Genomic DNA, 18,044 nt, shown 5'->3' on the forward strand with positions numbered 1-18,044 from the left:
GATAGGCTAGGGTTGTTTTCCTTAGAACAGAGGAAGCTGACGGGTGACATAATAGAGGTATACAAAATTATGAGGGGCCTAGATAGACAGGAAGAACCTGTTTCCCCTAGTGGAGAGGTCAATTACCAAGGACACAGATTTAAGGTGATTGATAGAAGGATTAGAGGGGACATGAGGAAAAATCTTTTCACCCAGAGGGTGGTGGGTGTCTGAAATTCACTGCCTGGATCAGTGGTGGAGACAGAAACCCTCAACTCATTTAAAAGGTGCCTGGACCTGCACCTGAAAGTGCTGTAACCTGCAAGGCTACAGACCAGGTGCTGGAAGGTGGGATTCAATTAGGCGGCTAGTTTTTTCAGCCGGCGCAGACACGATGGACTGAGTGGCCTCCTTCTGTGCAGTAATTTTTCTATGATTCTATTACACAAAAGGTGTGATGGCACTAGGGAGGGTACAGAAGATATTAATGGGGATGTTGCCAGGAATGAAGAATTTTTTGCTATGAGGAATGAGTGGAGATTTAATTGAGGTGTATAACATTGAAGGGCCTAGCTGAGTGGATAAAAAGGACCAATTTCCTTAAGTAGATAGATTAATAACCAGGGAACACTTATTTAAAGTTATTGGTAGAAGGATTGGAAGGGAGTTGAGTTTTTTTTCCACTGAGGGTGGTGGGGGTCTGGAACTCACTGTCTGAAAGGGTGAGTAGAGGCAGAAGCCCACATTGCCTGTTATTGAGCGGCAAATCTTTCTATGTTTCTAGCTTTTGTTTCTTTACTTATCCCAATACTACTCCCTTTTGTCTTGCACCATCAACCCTTTTATCATTTAATTTTTCCTGCCTTCCAACCTAACACAAAACTTTCTTTTTGTTATTTTTCCCACCCTGTCTCTGTACTTACTTTAAACCTATTACATGTCTAAACTTTCCCCTTTCTGGTGAAGTTAACTGTTTCTCTTGCCACAGATGCTGAGGATTTCCAGCAATTTCTGTTTTTATTTCAGATTTCCTGCATCTGCAGTATTTTGCATTTGCAAAGCATCTAAGTTCTGTGCAAAGCATCTAAATTCTGGTTTTACGGTCTTCCGGGGCCAATATTGACGGGAACTCCCGAGCTGTTGGTGGCGCAAGAGCCGGTGCTTGCTGGTCCTCAGAGGCAGTAGGCGGTGCTGTGGCCGGCGTTGCTCGGTTCTCCCTGCGGCAGGTGGCGCTGTGACCGGGGTTGCCCGGTCCTCCCGGCTGCAGGTGGCGCTGTGGCCGGGGTTGTTCGGTCCTCCCGGCTGCAGGTGCCGCTGTGGCCGGAGTTGTTCGGTCCTCCCGGCTGCAGGTGGCGCTGTGGCCGGGGTTGCCCGGTCCTCCCGGCTGCAGGTGGCGCTGTGGCCGGGGTTGCCCGGTCCTCCCGGCTGCAGGTGGCGCTGGGGGCGGGGTTTGGTGCACAGCCGCTTGCCTCAGTTGCCGGTTCTGGTACCCGGTGCAAGTTGCTCCTTGTGGTGATGCCGGACCAGGTTCCGATGTATCCCTGCTCCTGGCTTCCGCGCCTGTTGCTCGGATCCCTGGTGCTGCTGAGCCTGAGCTCAGGAGCCGCCTACTCGGTCATGGGAAATAAAGAGCAGGATAAAGAGTCTTCCGTCCTGGGCGGCGCACACAGCCCCACAAACTTTACCAAGGCCTTCCCGGTGGTGACCGTCGACTACGCTCACGTCCAGCCCAAGTTCATAGTAGCGCTCTGGATCCTGTTGGCTTCCATTCTGAAACTGGGTGAGTGACTGCTGGGGATCCCCGGGGGAGGGGGAGGCGGCATGCCCCAGGGGGGGGGGAAGGGGAAGGGGAGGGGGCGTTCCCCAAGGGGAGGGGGAGGTGGCATGCCCCGGGGGGGAGGTGGTAGGGGGAGGTGGCGGTGGCGTGCTCCGGGGGGAAGGGGAGGGGGACTGGTGGTGCCCAAGGGATGGAGGGGTGGGTGTGACTTCTGAGGGCAGGTCCCAGAGCAGGTGTGGCAGAAGAGTGGATGTGAGAGATGTAGGAGTTAGGGGTGATGTTTTCCTGTCTCCTCCATCCTGATGCCTTTCCCCTTGCCCCCTGTAGAAGCACAGAAGCTTACAGCACAGATGGCGGCTATTCGGCCCATTGTCTGTGCCGGCACTTTGAAATAGATATCCAATTAGTCCCATGTCTTGCTCTTTCCCCATTACTTTGCAAGCCCTTCCCCTTCTATATGTGCAGTTCCTTTTAATAGTTCTTATGGAATGTGGTTCCACCAGACACACTCAGTGCGTTCGAGATCATAAACCTCTGTGTGAAAGAAAAATCTTATTTCCTTTTAGTTCTTTCAACCATTCTATACGTCTACTGAACTCCTTCCATTAACCCTCTCTGTTACGTCCTCAAAAAACTCAATTAGTTTAGCCTGATGTGATTTGCCTTTCTCAAATCCATACTGGTTGTCCCTTATTAGCCCATGCTTCTCCAAGTAAAAATTAATTTTGTTTTTGACGGTGGGGTCTCATAGTTTTCCCCATCACTGCTCTCCTTCGACCATCCCGCAACCTCCGCCCTGCCCTGCCCTTATATTTCTGCATCTGCTTCGGTTGTGTCGGCATCACAGGCTAGCATCTGTACTCCACCAACATTATGAATGTGGTTAGTGCTAGTTAGACCAGACGTGACCTGTTGGTCATGTGCTTGTCCTGCCCTCTGGAATTTGGGTGGGGACACATTTACTTGGGTCTTCAAACTGTTAGAACACGCCCAGACTCAGGATGCTAGAGTGGACTTTACAGTAAATGCTGAATTGCTTGGCTGTATGGATGAGATGGGTCATATTCCCCACATCCAGCTTCTCCTGTCGAATGATATTTTACCACAAATGGAGACTGTCTCCAAACAGTGACTAGGAACATAAGTGGAAACCCATATTGTCTCTAATATTTGTACATCAACTACCCACTGATCGACTCTGCTCTGCCTTCTACCTCACTAAATAGCACTCACATCAGTCAGTACTGCTTGTGTTCATTTTGAACAGTGTCCAGTTCCAGCAGACCACCCCTGACAGTCAGGTTATTCAGTTTGAGTGTGGCTCTTGAGTTAATATCGGGGCATGTTATAACCTGCTGTTAATGAGTTTGAGCAGCCATATAAGAAGTTAACTTATGCATGCCAACAACATAATAGTACTAATTGCAAAAACATGTATGAAGTGGAACATGGGCCTGTCAAAACAAATGATTATACTCAGTGCAGAATATGAGTATGTTATACTCTGTGCTTTATCCCATCATGTACAGTGGTTATTAATGATTCCATTGTGTACACGTCTGTCCCATATCTCATGCGTTGATGCTACAGCCCCCGTCTAACACTCTGACCAGTCCCAAAGGAATGTCAGGTCTCAAACTTAGTTCTTCAGTGGGGGTTAGCAGAGCAGGAATGTTGGGAGTTACTGTGAGGCCAAAATCCATGACTGGGACCCTTAGTGAGACTTGTTCCATTAAAGTAAGTGTGAGCAGCACCCAGTGCCAGTTAGCAAAATGCTTTAGTGACTGCCAAATGTACTAAACTTCAGATTAAAGTGCATCTGTGAGAGAGTATTTGGCAATAATATCTTTCATCTAAAGGGGCCTGAGGTTAGGTTGGAGGGACCACTGAACAGGATTTGAAACAGCTGATATAGCAAATTACTGTGAATGCTGGAAATCTGACATAAAAACAAGAAGTGCTGGAAAAATTCAGGTCTGATAGCATCAGTGGAGAGAAAAACAGTTAACCTTTCAGTTCGATGATCTTTCAGTTCTGATGAAAGGTCATCAATCTAAAATGTCAACTCTGGAAACAGTTGTTGCTGGCAGCAACTGGCCAAACAATGTATTTGAGACTCCTTGGGGTGCAACTGTCCCCTGAACCTGCCTCCGCTGAGTGTGTCGTGTATTTCTGTATGCAACGGCACTGAGTTTCAGTCTCTGTCTTCGCCCTTTGTGAGTAGGAGTAATGAGTGGAAAGTGGGTCGGGAGGAGCTGTTATGTTTTGAGTTGGCCGCATCTTGTACTGTCTTGTCCTGATTAAGCTGTTCAGAACCAGACATTGCTCCTTAGATGTTTTTCTCAATAATATACTTTATTCATAAAATTTTGCAAAAGCACATAAGATAATTGTTCAAGTTTGACATTGCATAAAGTGCAATGCAGTTCAATTTATCTCAATACAGTACATGGCAATCAGAGGTGCCTCACTACGCTTAAAAATACAGGTTATGTTTACAATATACATTTCATGTCAGACATTCTGTGGAACATACAATCCAAAGGGTTTTACATGGATTCCAGCCCCTCAGTGTACTATGGCCTTGGACTGTGGCTTTCTCCATTGAGCCTTTGTGGCAGCTGCCCCCAAGCTTTAGTGCATCCCTCAGTAGTCTTAGACCTTTTAAAATTCCAGTCTACAACGCATGGTCTTGGTCAGCTCTTTGCAGTGGAAGACCAACAAGTTTCAGGCAGACCAAAGTACGTCTTTCAACGAGTTGATGGTCCTCCAGCAGCAGTTGATGATTATCTCCGTGTGCGTCCCTGGGAACAGTCCATAGAGCACAGAGTCCTGTGTTGTGGAGCTGCTCAGGATGAAGTTTGACAAAAACCACTGCATCTCTTTCCAGACCTCCTTTGCAAAGTCACATTCCAGAAGGAGGTGGGCGACAGTCTCTTCCCCACTGCAGCCGCCTCGAGGGCAGAGTGCGGAGGTGGTAAGACTCGGGTGTGCATGAAGGATATTACAGGGAGGGCCCTTCTCACCGCCAGCTAAATCTTGCTTGTTTGAAACTTCTGACGATGAGGCATTCTGCTAAATGACTTTGACAGTCTGCTCAGGGATCCATCTTTTTCCGCAGGACCTTGATGTTCCGTGCAGACCACTGCCTGATGGACTTGTGGTCAAAAGTGCTTTTCTGCGCAAACCTTCCATGAGGACAGGTGGTAGGGCATTCCTTGGCAACATGGCCAGACCCATCCTTCACAACACCAGGGACAGATAGAACATCACATAGTGTCACTTGGTGTTTGTGTACTAAGGGTCTACACACAGCGTGATGCAGCTGCGCACAAAGGTAGCCATCAGGATGAGGGTGACATTGGATATATTTTTCTCCCCTTTAGAGGTTTGTCCATGGTGTCCCTGCAGACACGTCCCATTTTCAATCTCCAGATAAAGTGGAAGATGGCTTGGGTGACTGTTGCAGCGCAGGAGCAGGGTATGGGCAGTGGTGCTCCATTTCTCCTTTTCCTTTGTACTCTTAACTGTATTCGGTTCCTGCTTCGGTGCAGTGCAAGGAGCTGTTTGGTGAGTAGCTGGTAAGCTGTGACATGACAGGCAAACAGGTAGGTGATTGGGAAGAAGCTACCTGTTTGGTGAGTATCTGGTAAGTGATTAAGTTCCATTCTAATCCTAACGTTTAAGATAGTAAAGGAACTAGTGGTAAGTCTCATAAAATATATTTTAAAAAAAAGGAAAATAAAATAAATAATTGAATAAAATAATTCAGTAGTTAATTGAAACACATTAAGGATGGCAGGATAGGTGATGTGTCATGGCTGCAGCATGTGGGAGCTCCTGGATGCCAGTGTGATCCAGGGCAAACGCGTCTGAAGTAAGGTTTTGCGGCTCGAAGAACTTCGGCTCAGAGTCACTGAACTGGAATCTGAGCTGCAGACGCTGCGACAGATCAGGGAGGGGGAATGTTGCCTGGACACTTTGTACCTGGAGGCGGTCACACACTTGGGATAGGGTCTTCTGATTTGTTCATGGACAGGAGAGTGCGGCTGCAGCTGAGGCAGGTAAGGGACCCAGAGGGCAGGAGTGCAGGAGCCTCAACCTTTGCGATTGCTAACGGTTTTGAGGTTCTTTCAGCTTGTTTGCATGAGATTGGGGGCTACAGGGTGGATGAGCAACCTGACCATGGTACCATGATACAGGAAGGCATTCAAGTGGAGGGAGACACAAGGAATGTAGTGGTATTTGGGGACAGTTATAGTTAGGGGGATTGACATTGTTGTCTGCAGCAAAGAGCGAGAGTCCAGACGGCTGTGTTGCCTGCCCGGTGCCGGAGTTCGGGACATCTGCTCAGGGCTGGAGAGGAACTTATAGTGGGAGGGGGAGGATCCAGTCATCGTGGTCCATGTAGGTACCAACGACGTAGGCAGGACAAGGAAGGAGGTTCTGCACAGTCAGTATAAGGAACTAGATGCCAAATTAAGAAGCAGAACCTCAAAGCATCTGGATTATTACCTGAGCTATGTGCAAATTGGCATAGGGCAAATAAGATTATAGAAATTGATGCGTGGCTCAAAGACAGGTGTGGTAGAAGTGGGTTCTGGTTCATGGGGCACTGGCACCAGTACTGGGGAAAGTGGTGGCTGTACCACTGGGACAGTCTACACATGAACCATGCTGGGGCCGGTGTTCCAGTGAGCCACATAACTAGGGAGGCAGAGTGGGATTTAAACTGAATAGTGAGGGCAAGGGATCAAATTTGGGAAGATATGGTAAATCAAGGAGTAGAGACGAGGTAAGAGAGAAAAGTATTAATATCGGAAATGATAAACAGACCGTGACAGGAAGGGACAAAGCGTGCAAATCTAAAATTAAACCAACAGATAAGGCTAGAGGTTACAAAAATAATAAAAGGACAAAACTAAAGGCTCTGTATCTGAATGCACATAGCATTCAAAACAAAACAGACGAATTGAGTGCGCAAATAGAAATAAATAAGTATGATCTGATAGCCATTACACAGACATGGCTGCAGGATGACATAGATTGGGCCCTGAATATTGAAGGGTACATGGCATTTAGGAAGGACAGGAAGCTAGGAAAAGTTGGAGGGGTAGCTCTGTTAATTAATGATGGTATTAGCGCAATAGAGAAGGATGACCTAAGTTGAGGAGACCAGGATGTAGAAGCAGTTTGGGTAGAGATGAGAAATCATAAAGGCAAGAAGTCACTTGTGGGAGTGTTGTACAGGCCGCCTAATAACCACACTGTAGGATGAGGTATAAAGAAAGAAATAATGTCAGCTTGTCAGAAAGGTACAGCAACAATTATGAGCGATTGTAATCTAGACTGGAAAAATCAGATGGGTAGAGGTAACCTAGATGAGGAGTACATAGAATTAGATTAGATTAGAGATACAGCACTGAAACAGGCCCTTCGGCCCACCGAGTCTGTGCCGAACATCAACCACCCATTTATACTAATCCTACATTAATCCCATATTCCTACCAAACATCCCCACCTGTCCCTATATTTCCCTACCACCTACCTATACTAGTGACAATTTATAATGGCCAATTTACCTATCAACCTGCAAGTCTTTTGGCTTGTGGGAGGAAACCGGAGCACCCGGAGAAAACCCACGCAGACACAGGGAGAACTTGCAAACTCCACGCAGGCAGTACCCGGAATCGAACCCGGGTCCCTGGAGCTGTGAGGCTGCGGTGCTAACCACTGCGCCACTGTGCCGCGAATGTTTTCGGAATAATTTCTTAGAACAATGTGTTCTGGAGCCAACCGGAGAGCAGGCTATACCAGACTTGGAATTGTACGACGAGATAGGATTAATTAATGACCTCATCATTAAGGCAGCCCGAGATAGTGGGTGGATGTCAAGGCTAATTCTAGAGTGACAGACTCTTCCACAGGTGCTGCAGATAAAATTGGTTGTTGGGGCTGTTACACAGTTGGCTCTCTCCTTGCACTTCTGTCTTTTTTCCTGCTAACTCTCTTCGACTCGCCACTCTTTAGCCCCGCCTTTATGGCTGTCTGCCAGCTCTGACGATCACTGGCAACTGACTCCCATGACTTGTGGTCAATGTCACAGGACTTCATGTCGCATAGTATCAAACTTAAAGCAAAAGCCTATAATTGCGCAAAGATGGGAGGCAGGTCAGAAGATTGGACAGAATATAAAAAACAGCAAAGAATGACTAAAATATTGATAAGGAAGGTCAAATTAGAGTACGAGAGAAAGCTGGCTCGAAATATGAAGACAGATAGTAAGAGTTTCTATAGATATTTTGAAAAGAAAAGAGTTAACAAAGTGAGCGTTGGTCCTATAGAAAGTGAGACTGGGGAATCAATAATGGATAATAAGGAATAAAAACAAGAAATGCTGGAAATACTCAGGTCTGGCAGCATCTGTGGAGAGAGAAGCAGCGTTAACATTTCAGGTCAGTGACCCTTCTTCAGAACTGGCAAATCTTAAAAATGTCAAAGGTTATAAGCAAGTAAAGCGGGGGTGGGGCAAGAGATAACTAAGGAGAAGGTGTAGATAGGACAAGGTCACAGAATAGCTGACCAGAAGGTCATGGAGCAAAGGCAAACAATATGTTAATGGTGTGTTGAAAGACAAAGTGTTAGTACAGATAGGGTGTTAACGAACTGAAAATTGAACAGCAGCAAGTACAAACATGAAAAAAAAACAATGGGTAAGCAAACTGAACAAACTAAGATGAAATAAGGTTCCCCTTGTCCTCACTTTCCTTCCCATCAGCCTCCATATCCAAAGGATCATCCTCCGCCATTTCTGCCACCTCCAGCATGATGCCACTACCAAACGCATCTTCCCCTCCCTTCCCCTGTCAGCATTCCGAAGGGATCGTTCCCTCTGCAACACCCTGGTCTACGCCTCCATTACCCCCACCACCTCGTCCCCTTCCCATGTCACCTACTCCTGTAATTGCAGGAGGTGTAATACCTGCCCAATTACCTCCTCTCTCTTCACTATCCCAGGCCCCAAACACTCCTTTCAGGTAAGGTAGCGATTTACTTGTACTTCTTTCAATGTAGTATACTGTATTCGCTGCTCACAATGTGGTCTCCTCTACATTTCACATCTCTGGCCTGGGCTTGCTGCAGTGTTCCAGTGAACATCAGCGCAAGTTCAAGGAACAGCATCTCATTTACCGATTAGGCACACTACAGCCTGCTGGACTGAACATTGAGTTCAATAATTTCAGAGCATGACGGCCCCCCCCCCCCCCCCCCCATTTTACTTTTATTTTTAGTTATTCTTTTTTTTTGTGTTTATTTTATTTCATCTTAGTTTGTTCAGTTTGCTTACCCATTGTTTTTTTTCATGTTTGTACTTGCTGCTGTGCAATTTTCAGTCCGTTAGCACCCAATCTGTACTAATGCTTTGTCTTTCAACACACCATTAACACATTGTTTGCCTTTGCTCCATGACCTTCTGGTCAGCTATTCTGTGACCTTGTCCTATCTACACCTCCTTTGTTATCTCTTGCCCCACCCCCGCTTTACTTGCTCATAACCTTTGGCATTTCTATTATTTGCCAGTTCTGAAGAAGGGTCACTGACCTGAAACGTTAACTCTGCTTCTCTCTCCACAGATGCTGCCAGACCTGCTGAGTATTTCCAGCATCTGCAGTATTTTGCTTTTATTTTAATTGATAATAAGGAGATGGCAGATGAATTGAACAGATACTTTGCATCGGTCTTCACTATTGAGGATACAAATAACATCCCAGTATTAGCTGTAAGTCGGGAAATGGAACGGAGGGAGGTACGCAACAAATTGTTGGAGCTGCGGGTTGACAACTCCCGCGGTCCTGATTAACGTCATCCTTGGGTGTTAATAGAAGTGGCGAGTGAGGTAGTTGATGCGTTAGTTTCCAATTTACCAAAATTCCCTAGATTTGGGGAATGTTCCGTTACATTGGAAAATAGCAAATGTAACTCCTTTATTCAAAAAGGGAGGGAGACAGAAAGCAGGAAACTACAGGCAAGTTAGCTTAACACCTGTCTTAGGGAAAATGTTAGCTATTATTAAAGATGTTATAGCAGGGCATATAGAAAATTCAAGGTAATCAGGCAGCGTCAACATGGTTTTGTGAAAAGGAAATCTTGTTTAACCAATTGATTGGAGTTCTTTGAGGGAGATACATGTGTTGTGGATGAAGGGTAACTGGTGGATGTATTGTACCTAGATTTCCAGAAGGCATTTGATAAGGTGCCACATCAAAGGTTATTGCAAAAAAATAGAAGCTCATGGTGTAGGGGGTAACATTTTGGCATGGATAGAAGATTGGCTAGCTTACAGGGAACGGAGAGTAGGCATAAATGGGTAATTTTCTGGTTGGCAAGATGTACTGAGTGGTGTGCCACAGGGATCAGTGCTGAAGCTTCAACTTTTTACAATTTATCTAAATGACTTAGGTGAAGGAATCGAAGGTATGGTTGCTAAATTTGCTGATGACACGAAGGAAAGTAACTTGTGAAGAGGACATAAGGCAGCTACAAAGGGATGTGGATAGGTTAAGTAAGTGGGCAAAGACCTGGCAAATGGAGTATAATGTGGGAAAGTGGGAAATTGTCCACTTTAGCAGGAAGTATAAAAAGAAGCATATTATCTAAATGATGAGAGATTGCAGAGCTCTGAGATGCAGGGGGATCTGGGTATCCTAGTGCATGAATTGCAAAGGGTTAGTATGCGGGTACAGCATGTAATTAGGAAAGCTAATAGAACGTTATTGTTTATCGCAAGGGGAATTGAATGCAAAAGTAGGGAGGTTGTGCTTCAGCTATACAGGGCATTGGTGAGACCACATCTGGAGTACTGTGTACAGTACTGGTCTCATTTAAGGAAGGGTATAAATGCATTGGAGGCAGTACAGAGAAGGTTTACTAGACTAATACCTGAATGGGCAGGCTGTCTCACGAGGAAAGATTGGACAGGCTAGGCTTGTATCTGTTGGAATTTAGAAGAGTAAGAGGTGACTTGATTGAAACATACAAGATCCTGAGGGATCTTGACAGGGTGGATGTGGAAAGCATGTTTTCCCCTTTTGGGAGAATCTAGAACTAGGGGTCACTGTTTAAAAATAAGGGGTCGCCCATTTAAGACAGAAATGAGAAATATTTTATCTGAGGGTCGTGAGTCTTTGGAATTCTCTTCCTCAAAAGGCAGTGGAAGGAGAGTCTTTGAATATTTTTAAGGCAGAGGTAGATAGATTCTTGATAAGCAAGGGGGTGAAAGGTTATCGGAGGTAGGTATAAATGTGGAGTAATCACATGAACTTATTGAATGGCGGAGCAGGCTCGAAGGGCCGAGTGACCTACTGCTCCTAATTCGTATGTTTGTATGGGCCAGACCTGTGCCACTTACAGTAACACTGGGAGTGCCTTTGACTTGCTGATAAGGCCCGAAGGTACGAATGTTACTGCTGGTTATGGAGTTTGTGCTGCTGACTCATGCAGCTTTTTTTATTTTCTGTATCTGTTGGGCCAGAAGTTAGTAGGTTTGTTCAAGTGTAGAGTAACTGCGTTACAGAAGGATAAGAGCTTTTGTGTCTTTTTGGGGAAACAACAGTCTGCTCTTTTGCAGCCAGATTTAATCTGGTTTCTGTTTACTGTACTCTGCTGGCTTTGTCTGGGAAACCATAACTACCACTCTGCTCCTTATCAGCAGCATACAAAACTTACCCTCTCTTTCAGTATCTGGGGAATTGTGTGACTGTTTTTCCATTTATTGCACAGATAGCACTGAAGAAAGATTTCCCACCCCCACAGGAACCAACCAGGACTGATTTACTTTGAGATACCAGAAAATGCAGAAGAAATACGTGGGCCCGAGCAAGTGAAGAAAGGTTCAAGTCTCAGCTCGAGATGATTTGTTGGAACTGGTCTATATTTTCTTTTACAGACATTACTCACAAATTTCATGTTTTCTCTAATATTGCACAACCCTCAGTCTTATTGCTGCCCCCATAACTGCCAGGGACTGTTGCTTACAACAACTTTCATTTATTCTTAGTGAGGTGTGGATTATAGAAGAAATACAATAGGAGAAGTCACTGGCACTCTGACTTTGTCAGAAGATCTGCCTGTGTGTGTGTGTGTGTCTGATTTCTTCTCTGCTTCAACCCCCGTGTCTCAGTCCTCCAGGCTCAGTCTTAGAGCAAGCAGTCCTCGCTAGTTCTGTGGGGTCCAGTCCCCCAGATCAGGCAGTACCCTTTCTCACTGACTTAATGCCTCACGAGTTTTCAGGCATTTTTCTGCCTAAACTTTGATCTTGGACGCGGTTAATGAACGACGTTTATTTTTAGTGATTTGAAATGAAGTATGTGTGGAGCAACTGGTTGCATTTTTGTAATCTGTGTCCAATGCTGAGCTTTGGTATAATTGGTAACTAAGAGCTAAAGACAGGCTTAAGATTGTATGTTTTGTGAGAGAGTTGGTTGTGGGGTGGGACTGCAACGAACCAGTAATTTCTCTCATTACATGTTTGCAATGTTTGAAGCAACCCCAAGTATATCTTATTTTCAGTTTAGGAATGAAAACGTTCACTGGCAGGGTTTGAAGTTTGTGCTGATTTTACATATCAGTAATCATTATTTACAAGGTTTCCAATGAATGTTAGTTGTACACATGCGTTAATGGAACAGGCTCACATTTTGGCAGCCATGGCAGAGGGGACATGAGTGAAAGGGTTTTGGATGGTATCACTGATGACTCTTGCATGCATAGTCTGCAGAAAGCACAGTGCTGGTTGAATGTTGTCCCACATTCTTCCCATTGACAGACTGTGCTGATAACGGTGTCCCCTTGGTCTATCCATTGACAGACTGCTGAGAATGGTGTACCCTCAATAAACCCTTGACAGACTGTACTGTGAGTGTTGTCTCCTTGGTCTATCCATTGACAGTTGCACAGATTGGGAGTGTTGGGAGCTTTAGTTTAATTTCTGCTCCTTCGCGCCTTCAGTTGGTAAGGAATTTTCAACTGGTTTGGTTAAAGATGTGAATATTTTGCTGTGTTTTGAGATTTCACTCAAGGGATTTTGCTTAAAAGTCTCTGAAGAGGATTGTGAACTTGGTACCTAGATCAGAGGGTATTGTATTAACATATTGTCCTGAGCAGGATGGATAGGTCTGAATTGCTACAGGGGCTAACGGAACATTGGGGTTGTCTGACTGAATCTACGGCTACTGATTTAGACTCTGCAGTCCTAAAGGCAACAAATAGGAATCTCTCGCACCACTGTCGTATCTCAATGCAATCCTGGTACCACCACTGGTGGTAAAGGTGGGAATGGAAAAGGAAAGAACTTGCATTTATATAGCACCTTTCATGACCTCTTGATATTGCAAATTGCTTTACAGTCAATACTTTTAAAGTGTAGTCACTTGTAATCGAGGAAAATGTGACAATTTGCTTACAGTTCCCACAGCAGCAATGAGATCATGTATTTTAGATCTTAGTTGAGGGATAACTGTTGGCCAGGACATCAAGAGCACAGCTCTTTATCAGCTACCTGAGAGGCCAGACTGGGTCCCAGTTTAATCTCTCCTCCAAAAGGCAGCACCTCCGACCTTCTTCCTGTTCAGAGGGATTCAGTGTGAGACTGAAGCAGTCCTTTGGAATGTATGCATCTGACCCGGGGGTTGGGGGTGTGCGGGGGGGGGGGTGCTGGTGGGGTGGTGGTGGTGGAGTTTGTACAGGAACGCAATGAACAGCTCCCCGCTCCTTCAATAACACTAGAATGGGATAGTTCCTGAAGTGTTCAGAAAGCAAGACTTGCGTGGCGACACTGAAGTGAAATTCTGGACTCAGACCAAGGATGAAGCTGAATAATTTAATTACATGGGGATAAGAGGGGTTCAAAGCACTGCCAAAGTGAGATAAAGTTATGCTTATTAAAGGCAATGAATGTGGTGACAGTGCCGAAATTGGATTTCTCCTGAGTCTTAATTAACTGTGTCACAGCCGCTGTAAGTGCAGCCTCGGAAATAAACAATTCTGTCTTATATATAGTATATATAGAGATACAGCACTGAAACAGGCCCTTCGGCCCACCGAGTCTGTGCCGACCATCAACCACCCATTTATACTAATCCGATACTAATTCCATATTCCTACCACATCCCCACCAGTCCCGATATTTCCCTAACACCTACCTATCCTAGGGGTAATTTATAATAGCCAATTTACCTATCAACCTGCAAGTCTTTTGGCATGTGGGAGGAAACCGGAGCACCTGGAGGAAACCCACGCAGACACAGGGAGAACTTGCAAACTCCACACAGGCAGTACCCAGAATTGAACCCGGGTCGCTGGAGCTGTGAGGCTGCGGTGCTAACCACTGCGCCACTGTGCCGCCCCCTATCCTGTAATACATCGTAATTGCTCCACGTTCCCCACTTGTTTACACTGCCTGTGTTTCGGATGGCGCCCATTTTCCACAGGAGCCTTGCCTGTAAAAGGCATTTGTTGTTGTCTTGATCATTGCATCTTTAAAAATGTATTTTTAGGATGTGAGCATTGCTGGGAAGGCTGGCATGTATTGCCCATCTCTAATTTCCTTTGAGAAAGTGGTAGTGAGCTGCCTTGAACCACTGCAGTCCATGTGCTGTTAGTTTAGTTCCAGGATTTTGACCCAGTGACGATGAAGGAACAGCCTCTATATGTTCAAGTGGTGATGGTGATCCCATGCACCTCCTGCCATTTTCATTCTGGATGGTGGAGGTCAGGGGTTTACATGTGAACTTATGAATTAGGAGCAAGAGTAGGCCATTCGGCCCCTTTGAGCCTGCTCTGCCATTTAATAAAATCATGGCTGATTTGATTATGGCCTCAACTCCACTTTCCCGCCTACCCCTGACACCCTTTGACTCCCTTGTTAGTCAAGTATTTATTTACCACTGCCAGTTATGAAAGTGCCTCTTTGTTTGAAATATATTTTTTGAGGATTCCTTTTTGAAAGATTGAAGAAATGTTAAACGTTGGCGTTTTCAAAGGGGGTCATGTAAAGGCTACTTGACTTTGAAATGTTTTTAAAAAAGGACACCGTGAGGTCTTGTCAGGAAAACAAGCCAGTCTGGGAGTTCCAGCTCAATAAACAACAGAGAACTTTGGACATCTGGAGAAGTGACAGGTCAAGATTCATGGAGGTCAAAAGGTTCACTTCCTATTGTCAGTTTTGTTTTTGAATTGTTTTGAGTTGGTGTTGAACTGTATAAAAAGTAAGAGAACTTCCAAGGAGAGAAGAGAAGGCCACAACCCAGCTTGGCTTTCCAGCCCCTCTCTAAAAGACCCTGAGAAGTCCACTATGTCAACTCATCTTGTCTCCTGAAGAAGAACTTGCTAAATTAATTCTCAACGCAATCTGAAAAGAACTGTTCTAAAAGATCCCAGTGACCCATCTACATGTACTCGGAGGCTATACTGTATGACCGTTTTGGAACACAGCATATCTCATCTATTTCTTCCAGAATGAGCAAGTATTCAGCCCATGTATTTTTTTTGTCTGTTTTAGAACTCAAGACAAAAATCCCTTTTTTTCCAGTTAATGTGTGTGAGGGGCTAAAAAGGGAACTTTAATATTTCAATCTCCGTTTATATTATTTATATACAGATAAAGCACTGAAACAGGCCCTTCGGCCCACCGAGTCTGTGCCGACCAAGACCCTCCCATTTATACTAACCCTACAGTAATCCCATATTCCCGACCACCTACCTACACTAGGGACAATTTACAATGGCCAATTTTACCTATCACCTGCAAGTCTTTGGCGGTGGGAGGAAACCGGAGCACCCGGCGAAAACCCACGCGGTCACAGGGAGAATTTGCAAACTCCGCACGGGCAGTACCCATAATTGAACCCGGGTCCCTGGAGCTGTGAGGCTGCGGTGCTACTTTACTTTATTACTAGTTAAGACTTGTTTTATAATCTGATAATTTTGTTGTTCATTAAAGAAACCTGGTTGGTGTGTTTTATTCTGGGATAAAAGTAGAGTCTGTGATTGACCGTATCGGTAAGTGGGAAAAAATTTAAGTATATGTTGTGACCCCCCACCCATGGCGAAGTGGAACTAGAATAAACAGTCCTCCCGCCTCATTTGTAACAGACTTAAAAATATTCAATGACCCTGCCTCCTCCACTCTGGGGATTAGAGTTCCAAAGACACTCAACCCTCAGAGAAAAAAACTTCTCATCTCTCTCTAAATGGGCGACCCATTATTTTTAACCTGTGTCCCCTAGTTCTAGTCTCTCCTAGAAGGGGAAACATCCTTTCAGCATCCACCCTGTCAAGTCCCCTTGGGATCTTGTATGTTTCAATAAGATCACCCCTCATTCTTCTAAACTCCAATGGATACAGACCCAACCTGTACAACTTTTCTTCATAAGATAACCTCCCCCACACGATCCCAGCTATCAGTCGAGTGAACTTTCTCTGAACTGTCTCTAACGCATTTATATCCTTTTCTTAAATATGGAGACTAGAACTGTACACAGTGCTGCAGATGTGGTCCCACCAGTACCCTATACAACTGTAGCAAAGCATCCCTGCTTTTATATTCCATTCCCCTTGCAATAAGCTACAACATTCCATTCAGTTTGATTTGGGAGATGCTACTGAAGAAGCCTTGGCAAATTGCTACAATCTATCTTCAGATGATGCACACTGCAGCCACAGTACACTTGTGGTGGCAGGAGTGGATGTTTAAAGTTGTAAATAGGGTGCCAAGCAAGTGCAGTGATTTATCCAGTATGCTCTTGAGCTTCTTGAGTGTTATTGCCACTGCATCCATCCAGGCAAGTGGGAAGTATTCCATCACACTCCTGACTTGTGCCTTGTGGGTCATGGAACTTTGTTAGGGGGGCGTTCAGGAAGCAGCACAGTGGCGCAGTGGTTAGCACTGCAGCCTCACAGCTCCAGGGACCCGGGTTCGATTCCGGGTACTGCCTGTGTGGAGTTTGCAAGTTCTCCCTGTGTCTGCGTGGGTTTTCTCCGGGTGCTCCGGTTTCCTCCCACAAGCCAAAAGACTTGCAGGTTGATAGGTAAATTGGCCATTATAAATTGCCCCTAGTATAGGTAGGTGGTAGGGAAATACAGGGACGGGTGGGGATGTTTGGTAGGAATATAGGATTAGTATAAATGGGTGGTTGATGTTCGGCACAGACTCGGTGGGCCGAAGGGCCTGTTTCAGTGCTGTATCTCTAATCTAATCTAAGTCACTTGCTGCCAACTGCCCAGCCTCTGACCTGCTGTAGTAGCCATGGCAATGATGTGGTTGGTTCACTGGAACTACTGGTTGATGCTGATCCTCAGGATTTTCTTTCTAGGGCATTTGGCAATGGTAATGCCATTGAATGTCAAGGTGAGGTGATACCGCTCTCTTGTTGGAGATTTGGATTGGCTGGCACGAATGTTACTTGCCGCTTATCTGCCCAAGCCTGTACAATGGAGGGAAATCATTGAAGTAGCTCAATCGTTGGGCCAAGGACACTGGCTAGTTCTCAATGAACTCGCACACATAGGAAAACCATGTGTAAGTTGTTGCCCACCATTTAAGCACTTAAAATCTCACAAACCAATCGGTGAAACAGCAGCTAACATTTATGCAGCTGGTATCCACCTACTATCCAGATGGATGGAACCATAGGATGCATGCAGCATAAAGAACTAACACCACCTCAGTGACCCAGCAGTACAACCATACGAAGGTTACGGCACAGAAGAGGCCATTCAGCCCATCATGTCTGCACCGGCTGAAAAAACTAGCCGCTCAATCTAATCCCACCTTCCAGCACCTGGTCCATAGCGTTGCAGATTACAGCACTTCAGGTGCATGTCTAGGTACCTTTTAAATGAGTTGAGGGTTTCTGCCTCCACCACCAATCCAGGCAATGAATTCCAGACACCCATCACCCTCGGTGAAAAAGTTTTTCCTCACGTCCCCTCTAATCCTACCAGTCGCCTTAAATCTGTGCTTCCTGGTAACTGACCTTTCCACTAGGGAAAGCAGATCCTTCCTGTCTACTGTATCTAGGCCTTTCATAATTTTATACACCTCAATTAAGTCACCCCTTAGCTTCCTCTGTTCTAAGGAAAACAGCCCTAGCCAATCCAATCTTTCCTCATAACTGCAACATTCTTGCAAACCTGCTCTGTACTGTCTCCAGAGCAATTATGTCATTCCTGTAATGTTGCCAGAACTGTACGCAATACTCCAGCTGTGGCCTAACCAGCGTTTTATACA

General features: G+C 45.4%; 1 protein-coding gene across 1 annotated transcript in view; it reads left to right on the forward strand.

Annotated features, from left to right (window-relative positions):
* Window positions 1-1,427: 1,427 nt before the first annotated feature.
* LOC137347196 (sodium/hydrogen exchanger 1-like) overlaps window positions 1,428-18,044 on the forward strand; it is an 85,965-nt gene continuing 69,348 nt past the window's right edge. The window contains 1 exon segment of the mRNA XM_068011411.1: window positions 1,428-1,759. Within this exon segment, the coding sequence (XP_067867512.1) occupies window positions 1,495-1,759 (265 nt within the window). The 5' untranslated portion in view covers window positions 1,428-1,494.

This window comes from Heterodontus francisci, chromosome 31 (assembly GCF_036365525.1).
Source record: "Heterodontus francisci isolate sHetFra1 chromosome 31, sHetFra1.hap1, whole genome shotgun sequence".
NCBI lineage: Eukaryota > Metazoa > Chordata > Chondrichthyes > Heterodontiformes > Heterodontidae > Heterodontus > Heterodontus francisci.